General features: G+C 33.9%; 5 protein-coding genes and 1 long non-coding RNA gene across 14 annotated transcripts; 2 read left to right on the forward strand and 4 right to left on the reverse strand.

Annotated features, from left to right (window-relative positions):
* Positions 1–1986: 1986 nt before the first annotated feature.
* Positions 1987–3115, forward strand: LOC107634825 (uncharacterized). Its single transcript, XM_016338238.3, has 2 exons — positions 1987–2604; positions 2701–3115. Exons 1-2 carry the CDS (start codon positions 2221–2223, stop codon positions 2788–2790), a joined length of 474 nt encoding a protein of 157 aa, XP_016193724.1. The 5' UTR covers positions 1987–2220; the 3' UTR covers positions 2791–3115.
* A 189-nt stretch (positions 3116–3304) lies between these two features.
* On the reverse strand, positions 3305–5184 carry LOC107632145 (membrane protein PM19L). Its single transcript, XM_016335811.3, has 4 exons — positions 4383–5184; positions 3962–4181; positions 3792–3837; positions 3305–3667 (listed from the first exon to the last, which is right to left on the reverse strand). The coding sequence occupies exons 1-4, from the start codon at positions 4507–4509 to the stop codon at positions 3578–3580; spliced, it is 483 nt and encodes a 160-aa protein (XP_016191297.1). The 5' UTR covers positions 4510–5184; the 3' UTR covers positions 3305–3577.
* Positions 4048–6083, reverse strand: LOC107632146 (complex 1 protein, LYR family protein). Of its 2 annotated transcripts, XR_015883414.1 has the most exons (3): positions 5711–6083; positions 5465–5633; positions 4048–4181 (listed from the first exon to the last, which is right to left on the reverse strand). XR_015883414.1 is itself a non-coding variant. In XM_016335812.3 (2 exons), exons 1-2 carry the CDS (start codon positions 5936–5938, stop codon positions 5520–5522), a joined length of 342 nt encoding a protein of 113 aa, XP_016191298.1. In that variant the 5' UTR covers positions 5939–6081; the 3' UTR covers positions 5337–5519. The 2 variants fall into 2 exon arrangements, 1 of the variants encoding a protein (XP_016191298.1); XM_016335812.3 differs by lacking the exon at positions 4048–4181 and having other exon boundaries at positions 5337–5633; positions 5711–6081.
* A 791-nt stretch (positions 6084–6874) lies between these two features.
* LOC107632144 (16S rRNA processing protein RimM family) lies at positions 6875–11108 on the reverse strand. 2 transcript variants are annotated; one of them, XM_016335810.3, is made up of 9 exons: positions 10716–11108; positions 10494–10628; positions 10277–10387; positions 9716–10000; positions 9052–9251; positions 8410–8692; positions 8137–8247; positions 7723–7914; positions 6875–7370 (listed from the first exon to the last, which is right to left on the reverse strand). In XM_016335810.3, the coding sequence occupies exons 1-9, from the start codon at positions 11010–11012 to the stop codon at positions 7017–7019; spliced, it is 1968 nt and encodes a 655-aa protein (XP_016191296.1). In that variant the 5' UTR covers positions 11013–11108; the 3' UTR covers positions 6875–7016. The 2 variants fall into 2 exon arrangements, with proteins under 2 accessions (XP_016191296.1, XP_016191295.1); XM_016335809.3 differs by having other exon boundaries at positions 8410–8695; positions 10716–11093.
* A 378-nt stretch (positions 11109–11486) lies between these two features.
* PRP39-2 (Tetratricopeptide repeat (TPR)-like superfamily protein) lies at positions 11487–17698 on the forward strand. 7 transcript variants are annotated; one of them, XM_016335803.3, is made up of 13 exons: positions 11487–11683; positions 11775–11875; positions 12167–12396; positions 12531–12698; positions 12883–13249; positions 13360–13503; positions 14040–14195; positions 14301–14420; positions 14690–14770; positions 15039–15188; positions 15552–16952; positions 17192–17254; positions 17415–17698. In XM_016335803.3, the coding sequence occupies exons 1-13, from the start codon at positions 11656–11658 to the stop codon at positions 17508–17510; spliced, it is 3105 nt and encodes a 1034-aa protein (XP_016191289.1). In that variant the 5' UTR covers positions 11487–11655; the 3' UTR covers positions 17511–17698. The 7 variants fall into 7 exon arrangements, with proteins under 7 accessions (XP_016191289.1, XP_088343809.1, XP_020975743.1 ...); XM_088487683.1 differs by having other exon boundaries at positions 11520–11683; positions 12987–13249; XM_021120084.2 differs by having other exon boundaries at positions 11533–11683; positions 11775–11879; positions 12279–12396.
* A 1163-nt stretch (positions 17699–18861) lies between these two features.
* On the reverse strand, positions 18862–20013 carry LOC148582088 (uncharacterized). The gene is made up of 2 exons (XR_015883429.1): positions 19879–20013; positions 18862–19127 (listed from the first exon to the last, which is right to left on the reverse strand). It is a non-coding gene; the product is annotated as an uncharacterized LOC148582088 (long non-coding RNA).
* Between the last annotated feature and the right edge of the window lie 529 nt (positions 20014–20542).

Genomic DNA, 20542 nt, shown 5'->3' on the forward strand with positions numbered 1-20542 from the left:
TAAATTTTATTTTTAATATAATAATATCAATATTTCAGTTATTATTTTTATGAAATTAAATTAGAATAAAGAATATGTTCTTTAAAATATAATTTGATTTCCAAATAAATTTTTATTACTTCTTCTATTTTAAAATAACTATCGTTTTTACTTTTTGGATTGATTAAAAATTAATATATTTAGCTTATTAAGAATATATGTGACATCAAATAAGGGAAATTATATATGGTTTTTTTAAGGATTAAATCGATGAAAAAATTAGGGACTATGTTAATACATTTAAAAAAATTAAATTAGTATAATAGAGTAAGAAAAATTGAAAATGCAAACATTAGTAATAGTTAAATACATCCGAACTAATATTAGTAATTCTTTGTATTTTATTTTATATAAACGCTAAAAGATGCAAATACATCTATTTCAAGATTTGCAAATTGCAACTAACAATATTGGTAACAAAATAAGAGGATAACGGTTAGATAACTGAATCTTGTAAGCATCATGACATTTTACTTTTAAGTCAATTTTTCATGAACGCCACATTATATTTCTTTGTTTCTAAATATTGTATACCCTTTTTCCACCACCTTTCTAGCAAGTCTAATGCTAACTCATTAAGCAACTAGAATTTAAAAGAATGAAAATGACTAATAATATTTAAAAATTTATAGATGAAATAATTTAAGGTTTAATTATTCTATTAGTTTTTATATTTTTTTAAGTTAGATTCTTGTATTATTTTTAATTTTGTAATTAAATTTTTTTAGTATAAAAAATATTAGAGTTAAATAAATATTTTTCTGTAAATTAAAAGTATTCACAATTAAGATCTTAATTAATTTTTTATCCACATTTTTTTAAATATTCGGTTAATTTTAATATTTTTTACAAGAAAATAATATAATTATAAAATTAAAAGTGATATAGGACTCAATTGAAAAAAAAAATAAAAAACTTAATTAAAAATTTGATAAAATTATAGAAGTTAACATAATAATTAAGTCATAATCTAATAAGTAACCATAACTTGAACTTAAATATCCTTATTCTTAGTCTACCAAAAGAAAAGAAAAACCCATGGCTTACTTCATGACCAACAACATCAAAGCTCGAAGTGAGTCAAACCAGCTTATAAGCTAGCTCAAACTTGATTCATCAATAGTTCGATAAGCTAAGTTTGTGAGTTCGTAAGCCGAGCTTAATCTTAAAATCGGGCTCATAAATTAAATGAGTCGAGCTTGAGTTTTGATAAACTCAATTTTTTAGCTCGTAAGCTAGCTCGATTATATATATAAAAAAAATTATTAATACATATATTATATGTATTTAATCTATAATTTTAATATTATATATACACATATAAAATAATAATATATAATTTTACATATATATTTTGATTTGTGCATTAGTAAAAAAAAAATTGTGCATTCTCAACGTCAATCCTAGTCAAGTTTCAATCCTAATTCCTATTTCCTAGTTAATAGAAAATATAATTAATTGATGTTGTTTATTCATTTAGATTTTTAACATATAAAATTGATCTTTTTAATATTTTTTAGTATATATAAGTTATAATTTATTGATATAGAACTATAGATTATATTCCTATTATTTGAGCCAACTCATGAGCTTTCAGTGAGTTGAACTTAAATTTAAAAAATAAGTTCGATTGTTAATAAGTCGGACCGTGAGTCAAGCTTAATTTTTGTGTTGGTCTAGCCGACTTACTTCCAATCCTAGCCAACAGAAGCAACGACTGGACCAGCAGGTTTGCAATGGAATTAAATCTTCTCTTTTAAAAAAATTGGAAAATGAGTGCAATTAGTAATTTATTCAAATTCTAATTAAAAAAAAAAAGGTAAAATAGCACATTATACTTATTATTAGCAAAGGTAAACTGGAGGACAACCTTGTAACTATGTTTGAATCTTGTCCTATATTATATTCTGTTATTATTAGGAAAGATTTCAATTCATTCAAGGGAAGCTCCAGCTAGATAGTGTACAATAACACATCAAATATTGATTGGCGGATCCCATTCTTGTGTTCATATAAACTCAAGTTTATGTAAAAAATTGTTTTCTTCATTGTTGTATATTTGAGTCTCTTATCTCTCTCTCTCTCTCTCTCTGTCTCTGTGTTCCAAGTTTGTGGCTTTTAGAGTTCCCACAAACACCACAGAGAGAGACAGAGAGAGCAGGAAAACCCACCATCACAATCATGCCATCCGCTTCTAAGAAAAGAAGGGCTGCTGCCAAGAAGAAGAAGGCACAGGATAACGCCATGATCAACTCTCCACCTCTAGGGAATGGTGAATTGAAATCCGAAGATATTCAAAATGGAGATTCACCTACACATCATGAAAATGCTCGACAACCTGCCTCCGATGCTGAGTCCATGAAACAAGAATCTAGCAATGTTAACAATGATCAAGTCAAAGGAGGAAATGAGGAGGAGGCTTGTGCTATTGTGATAGAGAGCGATTCGCAATCCAATGAGAGTTCTGAGGCTGAAAATATAGGTTTGGAGGAACCTAAGACAAATGAATATGATAATGAAGAACATTCTGATGATTCCAAGAATCCAGCATGCTCTGAAAATCAGGTATTTGCACTTCTTTCACCTATATAAGCCTCATCAGAAAATGATCAAATTATGGTTCATTTAAATATAATTTTCCTTTGCTGAATTGACATGCAGCCACTTGTAGCATCTATACAGATGATTCAAAAGACCTCCTGGTGGAGTTGCTGTGGATTGTTTGAGGTTCTGCGAGCCTCGGATCGATGAGTTCATGAGGATCTCAACCGATGGATCTAACATATGAAGAATTCAAAGGACTTCGTCCAAAAATTTTGTGATATTCCTTTCTAAATTATATTCTATAATATTGAGCATTGAGGCCTAACTATATTCCATATGAGATTTTGTTTTTCGTTTTCTGTATTTGTGGTTCATATAAAGATTTTCTTTTTTTTTTTTATTCTTTTATGCCTTCTGGCATTTTTTTTACAATCATTCACTAGCAATGAATGCGGAATAATTCCATCCTGTTCGTGTTAGGAAACTTGTCAGTGTTCTTTAAATCAATAAAGATAACATGACCTTTCAGAAAGTATCTAGAAGGATATTCAATTTAACTCTTGCATTTATATTTAACTTGTCAGTTTTCTAATGTTCTTGGCACCTTAGAGCAGTTTATGAGATTTTCCACGATCAATTATTACAGCTAAATAACCCATAATTGCTCTAATGAGTTACTGAAGAAAGTTGGAAGGAAAATAGAAGGGTATAAAAGATAGTGTTCTCCTTCAATGCTTTGAACATGATTTATTATTCTTAATTCATAGTTTGTACAAATCCAACCATTGATTTCAAATCCCAACACAATCTGCCAATTCTTAATTGATGTCTTGCAAATTGGAAGTCTTGATTAGAGAAACAGGAAATATAAAATAAAATGAACCAAAGAATAAAGACGAAGGAAAAGAATACACCAAAAAAAAAAAGCACGTGCGCGCACACACAAATTCATTCCCTCATGCTCAACAAAAAGAACTTTTGTCAAGTTTCATGTTCATCTCCTGTATGCAGCAGCACCATGAATAGCAGCAATGTAGAAAAGTTGTGTGGCTGACAGGATAATTAGAAAAGCCTCCATTGTTCTCTGCAAAAAATTGATATTTCAGATTCAGAGTTGATGTAAAGAGGAAAAAGAAAAGCACTTAAAAGTATACAAGAATATAAGAAAGTTTATAGAATATTTTGTATATGAAGTTTCCCTGTCTTACCAAGCGTGCATTTCTGATTTGAAGCTCAATCTCTTTGCATGCAAAGCTGCAGAAAATAAATCAAGAGTTAGAGCAATAGAATCACAAGTAACTAGAGAGTCAAAATAATTTGCTAAAAGAATTAAAAAAAAAAAAAAAAGAAGTCAGGGAGTTCATAGAGGATGGACTACCCCATGGCCAAGAGTGTAAGGGTCCAAGCAATGGTAGCAACTGAAGCTGCAGACGGCAAGCTCTCAGAAGTCCATGAACGAATATGATTGAATCCTGAAATCGTTGATGCAGCACCAACTACTCCAGCAAGCAGAGCAAATGTTACAAAGAAGCCAGTGGCAGCATTTCCCATAGGGAAGTATATGGGTGAAAAATGAGCTGGTAGTGTCAATCCTGGACCTGCAACAATCTCTTTACAACATTAGCATGCTGAAGAAACACACAGAAAAGCTTAGCTATTGCATAGAAAATAAGGTGAATGATCAATAAGGTGGAATCAAGGATGGGACCTAAATAAATATCTATTGATAAGGTTATGTAAACTTTTCACACGAAAGAATCATTCCTGAAAATATAACTATAGTTTTGTTTTATTTTTACCTATGATAAAACCATGATCTATTGCTCTATTCATGGCCCATCCACCAATGCCCAAAATTATGACATACATGCAGAAGTTCAGCAACAAAAGAAGGGTGGCAATAGGCTTCATTTGCTCATTGGCCATCTTGCACTATGTGGTGTTGGATAAGGGTGGATAAAGGAAAGCACTAGGGGGCTTCAAGAAGGTAAAATGTAGTGAATGAATAATGTCTCTAATACCAGAACAAGGATATGCATGTGCTTTCTTGTGCAAGTGATAGTTTTATATATAGCAATGACTTCCCAATGAGAAATGGATGAAAAGAACGTTGGGGTTCTTTTCTTGCCGATAGTTCAAAAGCTCTTCATTCAAGGTTGTAAAGATGATGATGCATCATACTTCACATTCAAGGCAATGCCAAATATGCGTTATTCTTACTTGCCATGCATTTTCTAAGATTTGTTTAACCATAATATGCCTTGTATAAACAGCTAAGTGCTTGTTTGTTGGCTGGGGAAAGAGATATTCGTTTCCACTAGTAGACTCTTCTCATTCACAGTACAACGGTCCCAAATCCCAATAGCTCTTTTCACTTGAATTCTCTTATATATTAAAGCAATTCATTTAGAATAAAAGTTATCGGTATAAAAAGATTTCTTCTAAAATCTGATGTATCTTAACTAAACCTTTTGCACGGACTGAAAGTGAAATACTAAGATAAAATCATTTTCAAGAAAAATGTTCTACGATAAAGTAATTACTTAGAAACAAGTAGAAAGTTACACGATCGTACCTTACTTTTTGATCATTTAATTAATAATAAAGAACTAAAGAATCCGTATGCGGTATGTTATTCACACTCGCCTCGCATATCGTCAAATGAAATCACATTGTTCTCGCAACGTTTCAGCGGATCTACATGTCGTAAGGCTTGAGACAGAAAGCAATTTTCTTAATTCATTGTATTTGACTTGATAACAATTCAATCGTTCAAACGTTCCATATAAGTATGTATTATTCCAAAATGCAACAATATCCAAAGCCAATACATAGATGAATAGTGTCAAGCATATAAAATCTGCTAATGAGTTCAGGTGACCTAATTTATGATTGATTCCATGGATGCAAAATTGAACTAAGAGTAGCAATGATGATCAAGACTGATAAACCTCAGGGAGGCGAAGACCGACGCTGGCAGCAGATTTTCCAAGAGTTCTTCTCACTTCATCTGACCTATCCACCGCTATATTGTACGAGAACAACAATTCCTGAAAACAAAAAAAAAAATGAATGAAATAAGGGATAATACATATATGTATTTATGTATATATAAATAGATGGATACCTTGTGATGGTGGACACTGTTAAGCATGAGAGTGTAATCGCGCGCAAGCTTTAATTTCTGCTCAAGAGCTGCAGTATCAAGCAGATTAGGGTTCTTATGGAACTCAGACGATACGAAATCTAGAAAGTGGGGCTTGGTGTGTTCCTTCCCATTGGCATTCCCATTCACAATATGTTTCTTCACAGCTCTCACAAGATCGCGATAGATCTTAGCCGTTTGGGATCCCATTTCTTCTTATCAAACCTCTCCTCGCCACCGTTTTCCCCTCAAACAACAATTCCTGGGTTTTCGTAACTACATTGGGTCGGGCCATCACCGTTTATTTGAGCTTCAGCCCATTCATTCATCCAACCAAAAATCCCTCTTTCGAATTTCGTTACTCACAATGTCTTTCACTAGAACTGTATGCTAATAATAATGTTATTAAGACTTGGCTAAATTTCTAAGAGAATATTTTTTAATTATTTTTTTAATTTTTTAAAAAATAAAAATAAATTTATATTTAAATATTTTATATAAAATTTTTTTGATTTATTAATTATATTTGAGTATCAACAATACAAAAGTATTTTTTATTTATTTATTATGTGAAAAATATTTTTTTTTAATTTTTAAAAAAAAAATACAAATTATGATATTTTCTCATTAAAAAAATATTTTTCTATCAACTAAATGACACCTAAACACCTAAATTAAATACTTGTTTGGATATCATTAAATTAATAAAAAAAGAATTTTGTTGAAAAAAATTTTTTTTAGCATATTTAAAAAATTTTTAATAATAGAAATAAAAATACTAGAAAAAAATATTCTTTTTGAAAAACTATAATTTATATTTTTTTAAAAAAATATTTTTTATTTAATAAATAAACAAAAAAATATTTTTATATTATTATATTCAAACATAAGTGATAAATAAAAAATATTTTTATGAAAAATATTCAACCATAAAATTATTTTTTTTAAAACTCACCCAAACAAACATTTAGTCTATCAAAGGAACTTATTATGTCTCAACGAAAAGAAAAAGAATTTTACTAGTATTTAGTTTAGATTTGCCTTAGAACTTATGTGTTCATGTAAGAATTATCCGCTTCTGTCCGGGCCAAGAAGCACCAAAACCTTGAGTCTGGATCTGGTAGCGGAAATCAACTTCAGAACACATTTTCATTACCCCTCCAACAGAGCAGGCGATTCTCTTTATTTTGCCATAACACTATTAGCTACCGGTTTTGACGTCTTTTACACAAATACCCTTTCCTGTTATGCATTATATACGTGCAAAACAAATATGTTTTCACCTACCCTATTCTCTAACCTGCAATACACAAAGCTTGTCCAAAGGACACGCGTTTAAGGAACTATATATATTACACGATAGCTCAAATGAGTTGGGAATGGACGATGTGACAGTAACCCACTCTTTGTCAACCTTCTCAACATAGGAATTTGCCTTTTCTATTGCATCAAACTGGAGTATGTTGCTCTCCTTCAATAACTTACTCACAAAATCCATGGAGAATATCATGTCAACATTTTTATCCGAATCCGCTATTGCATTTGCATGTGGAATTTGTATCCCAATATTGGCTCCCCTTGATCTAACCAACCCAAGTAGTAGAGAGTTGCCACCAGCAATTCTTCCACTTGGACAGCATACCTTCAAGAACGTTCAAGAGACATGAATCAGGGAAAACATATACCACTTTAACAATGAAACATAGCAATTGTTTCCAAATATGTAAGCTTATGAATCACACAAAATATGGAATTAAGGCTTTATCAAATACTGATTGCAAAATGTTTAATTTTGATATAATTATGTAACTGACAGAAGCAAGAAGTATGAAATCTCCAGGACAGTCATTTGAAAGAGGAAAACCCAGAGAAATTCAAAGGTTATCAATGATTGAGCATCTGAACTTCATCAAACCAGTTAGCGATAGGAATGAAGCTTAAGAGAATTCAATGGCGAAACTACTCGGCAAGTAGAAATGAGAAAAGAACCTAACCTCAATGTACTCAACACCCATGTTGATAAGATTATCCATGATGTTATGCTTTGAAAACAAGCTAATAAATCCTCCAGATCCAGCAGGAGCTTGGAGTATTTCCCAAGGCGATTTCATCAAGATCTTATACTTGTTCTCTCCTTCCGGCAAACTGCTAATAACCGGTAGCTTCTCTTCTTCCAAAAACCATACCTACACAACAATCATAAATTAGATACTTTGAGTTGAAACTGCTATCATTATTTCTGGAGATACCTTTATCCTCTCTTACTATTTTCCATTCTAGTTTAATAATATTTCATTGTATATGTTAAAAGAAGAAGTGGGAACTAATAAATGCGACACACTTCAAGATATATGTGACATAATAATACAAAAAAACTAAAGGAGATCCTTTGCATGCATGGTGTGAACCTTTTCAGAGTCAAATCCAAAATGATTATTGTTTGTAAACAATGTTGTTAAAGGCTGGATTTGTTCTGCTGAAGAGACCAAAATTAAAGGCACAGATACACGATCTTCGACCTGCAAATAATGGAAATGTATTAGATAAGAGAAGTTGTGTAGTATATCTTAGTAAAGTCACTCCAAAAACATTCACCTAGTTGGATAATACCTCAGAAATCAGCTTCATTTCTATAATACCTCAAAAATAAGAAAATAAAACACAAGTTTGCAACAACTTACAAAAGTTTCATGATTGCAGAGTAACTTTTGGAGCAAGGTAAGTGGTGAACTTTCAGTTGCTTCAGTTTCAACATTGCCAGGGTTCCTAATGCAATCCTGATTCTCTTCACTCAAAAGCAGGACAATAGCCATTTTGCCTTTGCTCATGAGCTTAAGTCCCTTTTCCTGCATCCTCATATCTCCAACCAACTTCTTACTTCTATCTACGAAAGATTCTGCCGATATTTCCAGAGAACTTATAAGCTTTGCTTCTAGGGAGCGGACCAACTCAGCCATGTTCCATCTGCTTTAAAATAGTCAAAACAGCATAAATATAACGAAATGTCCTTTTGCAGGGATAAGGGACAGGGAAGTGGCGACAAATAAGTGATAGAAAAATATAATGATGATGGGTAAAGTTCAAGAAAAAAGAAAAGATAATTAAATAAGACATACTATTGTATCCTGTCATTTTTCATCAGTAAGAATGAAAAGTTACATCACAATTGTAATCCTTCAACCACATCTATCGTGAATTATATAATAAAAGGTAAGAAACAATGTTAGGTCATGTTAGCTAATACATAGTTTCTGTTTTTTCTATTTATGAGGATGGGATTGAACTTGTCATAATTCAAAACAACTCTTGTTAAATTAACTTACCTCTTGATTGGTTGTTCAAGACTTTGTAAAGCCTCCTGTAACAATTTGGAGTTGACATCCACAATCTGCTCACTAAGCAATCTCCTCTGTTCTTTCTCTCCATATCGAAGTCCATGAAATACATGCTGTTGCTCCATTTCAACAAGTTTCTTTTTCACTGCTATGAGCTGCTTTGAAAACTTTTTCCTCTCCTTCCATTCCTAAAATATAGCAAAAAGTGAACTATCCATACTAGATAACATCCTTGCATCAGCTATACATAGTAAAAGCATCCAGTCAAATAATTAGATCAAAACTGAAAATAATACATAAAATGCAATTTCAAACCCAAAAGCTACATGCACAACAATTGGGAGGTATCCAGAATGGAACATTATCAAAATCCAAGAACTACATGTTAAATTATGTGAGTTTGTTGGCCAGGTTATCATACAAGTGGTAAAAAGGTAAGACAAATTATACTAAAAGATAGATTATTGTGCTTTACTATCACAGCAAAATAACCAATGAACCAACCGAATCTCAAAGTGAACATTAACAGGTAGAAACTAAGAAAGGTAATCCAGCATCATCAATAACCACAAAACTTTCATAATTGTCAAAAAAAAGGACAAGACAACAAGAATAACAAGTTGGCAGTAAAGCATAGGAAAGTGTGCCTCACAAGTTGGCGCCTTTCTTTTTTGGACCTTTCATCATATCGTAGGTTTAATTCAAGGAGTCCTTTGGGGGGCGTAATATGCATTTCTCTTCTTTCCATATCAACATCTGGAACAATTGCTTCGACAAAAGGCACCAAAACAAGCTGATCAGATGCTTCCGTTTCCGCTGACCTTGGCTTGCCACTTTTATCAAGTATGTCAAAAGACGAATCAAGTGACACTTGTAGTAGGTCATTGGCTCCACTATTGAAAACATTAATAACAGTTCCCACAAGTTCTCCACTTTCCTGATAGAAAGAAATACAGTCAGCACCTTAACATATCGCATTAAGGAACCAAAACTAACAACTAGGTGACGAAAATATGAAAGCAGAAACATCCTTAAGTTAATATTTCTATTACGATTTCATCAGTTAGAATCACCAAGGTGATAATAGACCTCTAAAATTCGATAAATAGGCAGCTGATTAATAGCACAAGGGTACTTTAATTTTGTTAAAACAGTTGATATTTTAGCAAAATAAATAAATAATAACAAGAAAAAATTCATGATTATCACTAACCTTCAAAAAAACTCTCATCCCAACAAGATCATGAGTGTAAAATTCACCCTCCTCTAAGTCTGGCCTGTCTTCTTTCGTGACAAGCAACGTAGCACCAATAAGCATCTTAGCCTGTGTGACATATTGATTAGTCAGAACCAAGAAAACATGCATATGAATATGATATAATGAAACACGCCATGTGAAAGTTTTCCCTGCGAGTAAAAAAATCAAATACCTGGTCGACAGAGTCAATCCCTTTGAATTTAAGTATCCAACTCTTGAGTGCAGGGTGCTCTCTACCTTCCTCAAGCTCGACCTCTCGAAGGGTTTCGGCATTCAAAACCTTCTGCCTCAACCATCTTCTCCCGGGCTACACAATACTACGAACAGATGAATAAAGAAACAAACAAACAACGTATGATAAAATAATGATGATAAAAGGAAGGAATTTTGGTACAGTGGAGAAGCGGAGTTGAGGGAAATCGGTGGTGGGTTTGACACGAAGCTCGCCATGAAGACCATGAACACTTGAAATGTATCCAATATCGATGAAGGTGGATTCATTGGTGGGGGTGTCAAGAAGAGGCTCTTGGGTAGGTGTAGGTGTAGCAGTGGCGGAATGGAGAGGAGGGAGGAGAAGGCGCGTGGTGTTGGTAGGGAGAGAAGAAGGGTAGAAAGGTAAATGAATAGCACCGGATGGTCGCTGAGAGGTTCTGAGAGTGGCAGTCGGCAGTGGCAATGGCACAACCTGCATCCTCCTCCTTCTGGATAGACACGCAGAAACGCAAATTCGGAATTGCCAAACACGTCACAACTAAAACTACCGTCTAAGACTTCTCTAAACTTGTTTGGAGGAGAAAATAATTCTATTTTTTTATTTTTATATAAATTAAAATCTTTTATAATTTTATTTTTGATAAAATTATTTTATTAATTATAACTAAGAATATTTTTTATATTTGACATATTAAATATGAAAGATGTGAGAATTAATTTAAAAATTATATTTTTTTGTTTGATTTACAAATAAAATAAAAATAAAAATTAACAATCATTTTTAGTTGTTCCAAAATAAAAAAATTTAACTTTTGAATAAATTTTAATTTTTAACCTTCCAAACAAATTCAGTTTTAGAAAATAAAATAGATCAATTTAGTAATTCTATCATTTAATTACATACTTTTTAAAATTAGTATGTTATAAGCATTTTTATTTAAATCTAATTTTAATATATAAAAAATTATATTTGCTAAAATTATTCACATCAAAACTAACCTTTTTATTTTGAAATATGCTTTTTCATTTGTCTTCAAGAATTTAAAATAGAGTGGACTCGTTGTATTTTCCCACAGGTGGATGTAGCAGGAAGGGAGAAAAGGAAAGAGAGGCATCGGAACATGGCAGCGACGCTCACAAATTCTACCCGTAAGTAAACTATAATGTTGTTCAACCTTCATCAAATTTAATTGTTAATCTCATTATGGTTCCTCTCTCTCTCTCTCTGCTTCCGCCTCAGGTTGCTTTGACGCTCTTAAACTTCGAGAATTTATTTCTGAGGGTTCACTTGATTTCGAACAATGGACTTCACTCATCTCTGATGTTGAGAAAATCTATCCTGTAAGTAAGTTTAATTCCAATAATTCAAAGATTCGGAACTTCAGCTTTTTTTAAATAATTTTTTTTAGAAAAATTTATCAGTTGTTTGTTAGATAAGCATAGCTAAACAAAACATATGGTTGATTTTGAGGAAGGTTTGAAGTTGGATAGTTTTAGTTCTCATTGTTGATAACATGTGACTTTTTGTTAGGTGAAAAGAGAAATTGAGAATCAGAGCTGTAAATGCTATATTTTGTGATTTAATTAACATGTAAGGATGTACAGAGAAGCTTGAACTTGACATTGATGCAGGATGACATGGAGAAAATATGTCTGACATATGAAAATTTCTTATCCAACTTCCCATTGTGTTTTGGGTATTGGAGGAAGTATGCTGCTCACATGGCACGCTTATCCACTGCAGATAAGGTTTTGGAAGTCTTTGAAAAAGCTGTTTTGGCTGCAACGTATTCAGTAGGGATGTGGGTCGATTACTGTAGCTTCTCCATGTCGGCTTTTGAAGACCCATCTGATGTTCGGAGGTAAATGTTGATACAGAAGCTGTTTGGATAAATGATTTAGGTGGAGTATGCTTCCACACTCCATGCATGCTTCTTAACTTTTGGTTGTTCTGGAAAGCAATAAAATGTTTTTCTTGATATGTTTTTTCCCCCAGATTGTTCAAGCGAGCAGTTTCCTTTGTTGGGAAGGACTACTTATGCCATACATTGTGGGACAAGTATATTCAGTTTGAGTTTTCCCAGCAGCAGTGGGTTTCTCTTGCTCACATTTATATCCAGACTCTTGAGTTCCCAACCAAAAAGTTGCACCAGTATTATGATAGGTATGCCTTGTTCTGTGAAAGATGTCTGAGTCTTTAAAGCCCCTTTGTTGGTCATCATCTTCATATATGTGCTTGACATGGCTGGCAGTTGGAATGTACTTCTGTAACGTGTGTATGATTTTGTCGAGTGTGTGTGTATACCTGAATAGTATGCTTATCAGATATTATTTCTATACTTGTCCAGTTTTAAAAAGTTATTAAACCTTTTGGAAGGGGGTGTAGCAAGCCTGGATAGTTCCCCAAAGGAATTGCAATCTGAACCAAGTTTTGATGGTGAAATTCCTGTAGATTGCAAGCATGACAAGATTTATTGTGTTATCAAAGATATGATGGATTCATCCGCTGGATTGACTCGTTCCATCGCCTTAAAAAAGTACAGGATCATTGGAGAACAGTTTTATCAAAGGGCTCATGAGTTGGATTTGAAGATTAGTCCTTTTGAGGCTAATATACAGAGAAATTACTTTCATGTCTGGCCACTGGATGACAGTCAATTGCAGAATTGGCATGATTATCTTGATTTTATTGAACTTCAAGAGGATTTTGACTGGGTAATTTTCTGCACAGTATTCTCAATAAAATTTGCCAGTTTCTTAACTTTATTTATTTATTGCTTAAAATTGCTGGCTAAACAATCTGCCATTTCTATGACTCTGCATAGGCTGTGAAACTTTATGAAAGATGTTTGATTGTGTGTGCCAACTACCCTGAGTACTGGATGCGTTATGTGGAGTTCATGGAAACCAGGGGAGGAAGAGAAATTGCAAACTACTCTCTGGACCGAGCAACAGAAATTTATTTGAAGGTATTCTTCATAAACCACATTTATTTAGTTGATTGAATTTCATGTTAATGCTCAGCTTTCCATGTGCTTCTGCTTTTTTTTTTTTTTTTACCTGAGCATCTCTAAAGTGTCTGACAAACAATTGCAAAAGATAAGGCTTTTTAAAGAATGAAAATATGAAGCATTAGAATCAATGTCAAATGGCAGGATTAGATGTCCAAGATGCAGAGACTAGATTTTTAATAGAAATTTATAAGTTAAATGGCAGAAGTGAAATCTATGACTTCAGAAGTCGAGGTCAACATGTATTGTAAGCCATGCTTAATGAATTAGAAGGGGGAAGATAAACAATGATGGTGTAACAATTTCATGGGAATTCCTAGATTTATTCAGTATAATTTATCTCAGGTTGAGTGTTGTTATCTTTATTTACTAATTCTAGGCTCCTAGACCATTATTTTTATTCTAAATCCATGACTAGGTTATACTGTACTGAAACTTGCTTTATTCCTTTCTTCTCTAGGGTTTGACATAGCTCCATCATATGTTCATTGCAGAGTGTACCAGAAATCCATTTCTTCAATGCCAGGTTTAAAGAACAAATAGGAGATGTTTTAGCTGCTCGCGCTGCATATATTCAGCAGACTGGTAAAGAGTCAGATTCTGATTTTGTGCAGAATGTTATATCAAGAGCCAATATGGAGAAACGTTTGGTATGCAATTAGCCTTTGCTACAATTGAAGAAAGCTGTACTCTTTGATGATAAGCTGATACAGAAAAGATGACTACATGTGCTACCTGTTACATTTTTATTGCAGGGAAATATGGAGTCAGCTTGTGGTATATACAAAGAAGCAATAGAGATGGCTGTAGCTGAAGAGAATTTACAGCATGCCCTCCCTAATTTATATGTCCATTTCTCTCACCTAAAATATATGGTACGTGGCATATTTAACATTTTTTGTTGAATTTTCATTCTAAAAGGCTAAGCATCATTCTATAAAAGCAGTAAATGAAGTTTTTAGGCTATAGTTACTACTAGGAATTAGTAGCTACAAGGTTTTCTGTATGAAGTGCCTGAAAAATTGTTGCAGCTAACATATCATAATCATAAACAGAGTAAATATTGACCCTTCTCATTTTGCATGCTGATGTGAGGTGTAGTTAACCAATCCTTTTTCTTCCATGTTCCTTTCTTGGTTTCAAGAGTACAAACAACATGGATGCTGCTAGGGACATCTTGATAGATGGCATAAAGAATTTGCCTCAAAACAAACAGCTTCTGGAGGTAGGTCTATCTTTTCCATTTTATTTATGTAACCCTAGTAGAAGTGGAGAGACCTAAGCTGAAACTTTTCATAAGTATGCATTTATAGATAGATACGGAAAACTTCAAATTACTTGCTCTTAATTAGAATGAGCAGGGGGTAACTCGTCATGTCACAATGAGTGAAACAGCTTAGTTGCTACTGGCTTGTATGTCTAATGAGACTTCTTCCCCTTGCCTAGTGCAAGTGTTGACAACTTTAATTCAGTTCTTTTGATGTATTTTGCAGGAGTTGATAAAGTTCTCAATGGTGCATGGAGGGTCAATGTCCATGGCTGTAATAGACACAATTATTGCAGAAGCAATATCTCCAAGACCTGATGGATCTCAAGGTCTGGGTGTAGAAGACGCTGAGGATATATCAAACTTATACCTAAAGGTTATATATCTCCTATGAAGTATCAACGCAATTAAAATTGAGCTAATCATTATGATATAGGAGTATTGTAACTTATGAGGTGGTTGCTCTGTCTTATTTTTCTGATGATTCAACCGGTGCTGAAACCTTGTGCTTGTTTAGTAATAAGTGTGTATTTGAGCATAATAGGGTGCTGCTAATTTTGAAAAACAAAAATCAACTGGTTGCCTTACATCTTTTTTCTTTTTGGAGTAATAAAGAACCTTTCCTCCCAAAACAAGCTTATAATTTGTCATGTTATTGAGTAATTAAAAATAAAATATTTGAAATTTTAACATTTAATGGCCTACTAATTTGATACTGACACATCTATGGTAATGCCAGTTTGTTGATTATTGTGGAACTATACATGATTTAAGGAAGGCATGGAATCGGCATATAAAATTGTTTCGGGCATCTTCCAGGGCAGATACACATCAGCAATCAACTAAATGTAGAAGGTCACTGAATTTGATCCAGGATAGGAGTAAGGAGACTTCCATTGATATGTGTAATCAGCTATCCAAAGATTCTAGTTCTGACTTGCATGCTTCTTTGCATTCCCAAGAGGAGAAAATGTCACCACAAAAATATCCTCTCCCAGATTCCAAGGAACCAAGAAATAATTATCCTGAAAATATATTATCTGCAGATTTAGTGGAAGTGAAAGAGGAACCTGCCAAAGTTCCTAAGCATTCCAAAGCAAATAGTTATGAATCTGATGTTTCATCAGAAACTTTATTACATCAAACAGCTAGTGGAAATCAACCTTCACAAGCTTTGCAATCATCCCCAAAAGTAGATAATTATTCTCAGGGGAAGTGTGAACTTGGGCATGAAGAACTGAAACCACTTTCTCAGAAAAGCATGTCACCAAACAGCCGGGAAAGGATTCATGATCCAGGACCAATGGTGTCTCGGGAGGAGGATTATACTGCAGGGGTGGTAGTTGATGGTTGTACGGGACACCGAGGCAATCTTGTAAGCACCCAAGATTCCGAGTCTGCCCAAACATGCATTGAAGTAGATGACGGTTCATATTCAGCATCCTGGCAAGGCCATAGAGCAAGAAGACCACTTCTACCACCTCGGTTGTCGAGAAATCATGGTGGAAACTTGCATCAGATGAAAAATGCTGGGAAATTTTGCAAAGGTCCCAAAAATGGTAATCGTGGACATATGCATAGGAAACATTTCCAAAGGCAGCAACCTACTCCACAACAGATCCATCCAGCTGAAGGGGGAGCGCAACTGCCTTCACAACCAGGTTACTCTTCGCAATCTGTATTGCAAGTTCAGCATTGCAGTCAAGCACAAAATCAGGTTAAAAGTACTGTTGCTCCTGCTGATTTTACCGCGGCTTATAGTTGGCCCTTACAAAACTCCTCATCCCAGTCTCAACCACCAGCCAACGCCCCGTCACAAATATTACATGCAATGCAAGGCAATGGACAGTATGGATATATGCAAAATAGCCAAGAATATAACCAGATGTGGCAATACTATTACTACCAACAGCAGCAGCAGTTGCAACTACAACAACATTATCTTCAATTGCAACAACAACCATTTCAGCAAGAACAGTCCCAACAACAACAAAGTCAGCTGGGACATCTTCAACCACAGCAACTGCAACAATTGCAATCTCAGTTGCAACAGCAGGTTCTGCAGCAGCAGCAAAACTTTCAACAGCAGCAGCAAGATCATCATCCTGTTTATATACAGCAGCTGCAGCCATCAAGACAGGTACAATAAATTTTGGAATTATAGGGTTTAGGTAATTTGCATACTAATGAATGACGCATTAGAATGCGATTTCCCAGGTTGATTGGCATTTCTCACTTTAGTTTCTCTTGAATAGTAATATCTTAATTATAACACAGCTCGAACTCTAGCCAATTTTCAGATCTAGTATTTCTGAGTCCGTTATCTTGTTGATAATCTTTCTTTTGACAACTTCTAATGAAGTTTCTTTGCAATGGCAGAGTCAGAGTAGTAGCAATCCTGTAGCTGAGCAAGGGCTGGCAATGGTGACAGCTCAGTCGCAGGTGAGTAAAATAACGAAAAAAAGTAGTTTGGCATCTTGGCGAGAGAGTTTGTTCTTGCTTCGTTGGATTCCTTTTTGGGCTTGATTGGCTACATAAATGGCTTAATCTCTAGCTCTTCGAAACATAACCTGTCTCTGATTTGTGTCGTCTCATGATGCAGGACCATGAATCAACACCATCACAGCAAGCATGCAAACCTGGAGTGGTTTCTTCTCCTGTTCCACTGAATTCCGAAGAAAAATCTACCCCAGAATAGTTATAGTTCCATGTAGTTTGGCTGGTTTTTAAGTTTTAAACTTCAGTTTTCACTGTGCAAGGAATTAGACCACACTTCATTCGAATGTGAGAATATTTGTAGCTCCCAACCAAAGGAACGAAATGAAAACCGTTTATAATGTGTACATTTTTTTCTTTTTTGTGAAAAATGTTAGAATGATTTGCCCATCCCGTTGAGTTGCTGTTCTTTTAATGATAATTTACATGCCTGTTTTGCCAGAAAAAGGGTGGTTTTCTGACATGATATACGCGAAATAAGTTCAATGTCATGTACAAGGGAAATTGACCAAGGTCTTTTACTACCTCATAATCTTAGCGACGGATTTCTAACACATGCTAGCGTTTCGATAGTGGATGTGTCTACTCTATTCAAAACATAGATATGGTGACAAAAAATTTTGACGGACACGGTGGGCACATAAATTGACCGTGAATAGTAGATAACAATTTAGTTAAATATACTATTATTTAATAGTTTTCAATTAACAGCTTCACATTTAAACTTCACATAAATTGACGCTATATATATTTGGTGTATTTTCAATAAGTTGAAATACAGAAATTGCAATTAAGACATTATTTTGATAATTTTATCTTCAATCTATTTTCAACTTTGCCCTCTCTTTACTTATCTCTGATTCACAGAATCACAGTTCTCACCCTTCTCCATGTGTTTATATCCCTCCCTTCTCTCGGCCTTTTCTGTTTTTCCTCCCAGTCAGAGACACTGAAGACGCCAAATGGATTTACCTTTGCGTCACCTTCTGCTACCGCATCACCTTCTGGCTCTAACTCTATGTTGCCACATTCACCTGTCTTCATTGTCGTCTTCCTTTTTTTTAAATATTATTGAATTTATTGTTGATATTGTTAGAATTTTGTATCATCTTGATTATTGGTGTTTGGTTATGCATAGCAGTGGTAGATGGGAACTCTACGATAGTAGTGAGTAGATTTTTAGGAGTCTCGTGCTTTATGTATTTATTTTGCCATGTATATATATATACACCCAAACATGGCCTTAATCACTTTAACTAATTAACTCCCTCTTCTTTTCCGGTTTAAAACGGTTGCCAACATCTCTTTGTTAAATACACTACATTAGGGTAAATGTCTAGTCAGATATCTAAAATTATAAACGTAGAAGGCTCATATGCTGAACATGCCATTTTAGTGTTACAGATACAACCAAAAGAATCAGAAGTTGCTATCCAGTTTAAGTAAAAATGGGAGCAGAGTTGGTAACTTTGAACTAATCCATGGAATAACTATGGACTAGCTTACAACGTTGCAATCAACATAGCAAAATCAAACAAAAGGCAAGAATAAAATGGATAAAGCAATTCACTGTCTTCAACTTGTTTTATTCACCTACGTACATTTTGCATGAATATAAATAGTCCATCCAACAATTCTTGCTTGAGTGCTAAATATAAAGAAATGAACTAGCAATGTGTTTAAAGTGGAACTTTACACACTGGCATCACCTTGCATAGGGTGACAAAGATGAAGCATTGGCAAAATATTATGTAATCTAAATTTACAAAGCTATCAGTCAGCCATTAACGGCATAATATATCAACTTTTCTTCATAGACCTGCATACAATGGTTCAAAATGGCAGAATCTATTTTACCCAGATTTACAAGATATATAGCAGACAATTGTCAATTGTGCAATAGTCAGCCACTTAATAACAGAATCATCAGCAGCAGAACAAACAACAAAACCTTTAAGAAAGGTATGGTTATATGGATTAAATAAAGTCTTACGTTATCATGTCTGCAAAAGGTTATTTATACTTAAACCTACTTAAGGCAGGCCAAAATGAAACTACTCCAAATGAATTGTCAAATTGAACTCTTTAAACTTGATATCTAACCCAAATCTATTCAGTTCCTATGACAAATGATTTCTCACACAGTTAAATTCAATCTGAACATTGTACCTCTTCTAATAGTAGCATCAACAAAGGTTATCTCCTAATAAACACCAATGAGGATGGATAATGGATAGAGGACTGGAGGTAAATTTATCTACGATGGTTATGAATTATTTAATCTCCTTCTACTTTGCCTTACTAACAAGAGTATCATTAAAAGGTCATGGGTCAATGACAAGAAATATATATATCAAGAAGGGGATAGATATGTTATGTCTAATTATCAAGGTCTACAAAGAGAAAGAGTAACACATTGAGAAAAAAAAGATTGCGGCAGACCACTTGAAAGCTTTAAACAGAATTTAACTAACGTATGAAATGATTCCTATGGAGAGAGAACTCTAATCATCTTAAAGAGAATATTTAAACACAGAATAATAGGCACAAAAATAAAGCTGGTTTATTACCTCTCAAGTCCTGGGAACCTAATAAAATAATTAATGTTGTATGTATGTAGACTTCCAACCCATACCTGATAGACGACCAAAATACTCGATTAAGATAAAGGACAAGACAGGTATGTGGATTTATTCCACAATTGATGTATAAATGTTTTAGGTCTACCAATGTACCAATGTAAAACTCCGAGTCATGGTTACAGTTCTGCAATGCAGAAGTCAGACAGATATATACAGTGAACAGGAGGAAATTGTGTAACATTAATGTGATAAAACAAATATTTTTCACAAGTAATGAAACTATGGTAACTACCGAATAGGAGAGTGCCCGTTCTTTGATAGGCAAGTTCCTTAATGGCATCTTTGTCAACCTGCTGGCTGAAAAGGATAAATACCTTGGCCAAAATGAAAACTAAAGCTCTCTAAAGCACATGGGGTCTAAAACATCAAGATTTTAACTAACTTTTCATGTCACAAAATCCACCAAATATAATGATAACATCATTAATAAGTTACAAATAAGATTTTCAATAGGTTAGCATTTGTTGCAATTCCATTAGAAGATGCAAGTTAAACAGCTAGAAGAACACCTTTAAAACAGAACATCAGTTGAGGCTTGAGCACCAAAAAATAAAATAAATAAATAAATAAATAATCCTATCCCAAGTAAAGG

Source organism: Arachis ipaensis, chromosome B10 (assembly GCF_059453495.1).
Source record: "Arachis ipaensis isolate K30076 ecotype BB chromosome B10, ASM5945349v1, whole genome shotgun sequence".
Taxonomy (NCBI): Eukaryota; Viridiplantae; Streptophyta; class Magnoliopsida; order Fabales; family Fabaceae; genus Arachis; species Arachis ipaensis.

What these genes read in the sequence shown, in the direction of transcription:
- LOC107634825 (XM_016338238.3), top strand. Translation starts at nt 2,221, where the DNA reads ATGCCATCCGCTTCTAAGAAAAGAAGGGCTGCTGCCAAGAAGAAGAAG. An exon ending in CAGCATGCTCTGAAAATCAG is followed by an intron (nt 2,605 to 2,700) that starts GTATTTGCACTT and finishes ATTGACATGCAG; the next exon opens with CCACTTGTAGCATCTATACA.
- LOC107632145 (XM_016335811.3), bottom strand. Translation starts at nt 4,509, where the DNA reads ATGGCCAATGAGCAAATGAAGCCTATTGCCACCCTTCTTTTGTTGCTG. An exon ending in CTTACACTCTTGGCCATGGG is followed by an intron (nt 3,838 to 3,961) that starts GTAGTCCATCCT and finishes TATTTTCTGCAG; the next exon opens with CTTTGCATGCAAAGAGATTG. An exon ending in AAATCAGAAATGCACGCTTG is followed by an intron (nt 3,668 to 3,791) that starts GTAAGACAGGGA and finishes AATTTTTTGCAG; the next exon opens with AGAACAATGGAGGCTTTTCT.
- LOC107632146 (XM_016335812.3), bottom strand. Translation starts at nt 5,938, where the DNA reads ATGGGATCCCAAACGGCTAAGATCTATCGCGATCTTGTGAGAGCTGTG. An exon ending in ACAGTGTCCACCATCACAAG is followed by an intron (nt 5,634 to 5,710) that starts GTATCCATCTAT and finishes TTTTGTTTTCAG; the next exon opens with GAATTGTTGTTCTCGTACAA.
- LOC107632144 (XM_016335809.3), bottom strand. Translation starts at nt 11,012, where the DNA reads ATGCAGGTTGTGCCATTGCCACTGCCGACTGCCACTCTCAGAACCTCT. An exon ending in CTCAACTCCGCTTCTCCACT is followed by an intron (nt 10,629 to 10,715) that starts GTACCAAAATTC and finishes AGTATTGTGTAG; the next exon opens with CCCGGGAGAAGATGGTTGAG. An exon ending in CTTGAACAACCAATCAAGAG is followed by an intron (nt 8,696 to 9,051) that starts GTAAGTTAATTT and finishes ACTATTTTAAAG; the next exon opens with CAGATGGAACATGGCTGAGT.
- PRP39-2 (XM_016335803.3), top strand. Translation starts at nt 11,656, where the DNA reads ATGGCAGCGACGCTCACAAATTCTACCC. An exon ending in CCAATATGGAGAAACGTTTG is followed by an intron (nt 14,196 to 14,300) that starts GTATGCAATTAG and finishes TTTTTATTGCAG; the next exon opens with GGAAATATGGAGTCAGCTTG. An exon ending in AAAACAAACAGCTTCTGGAG is followed by an intron (nt 14,771 to 15,038) that starts GTAGGTCTATCT and finishes TGTATTTTGCAG; the next exon opens with GAGTTGATAAAGTTCTCAAT.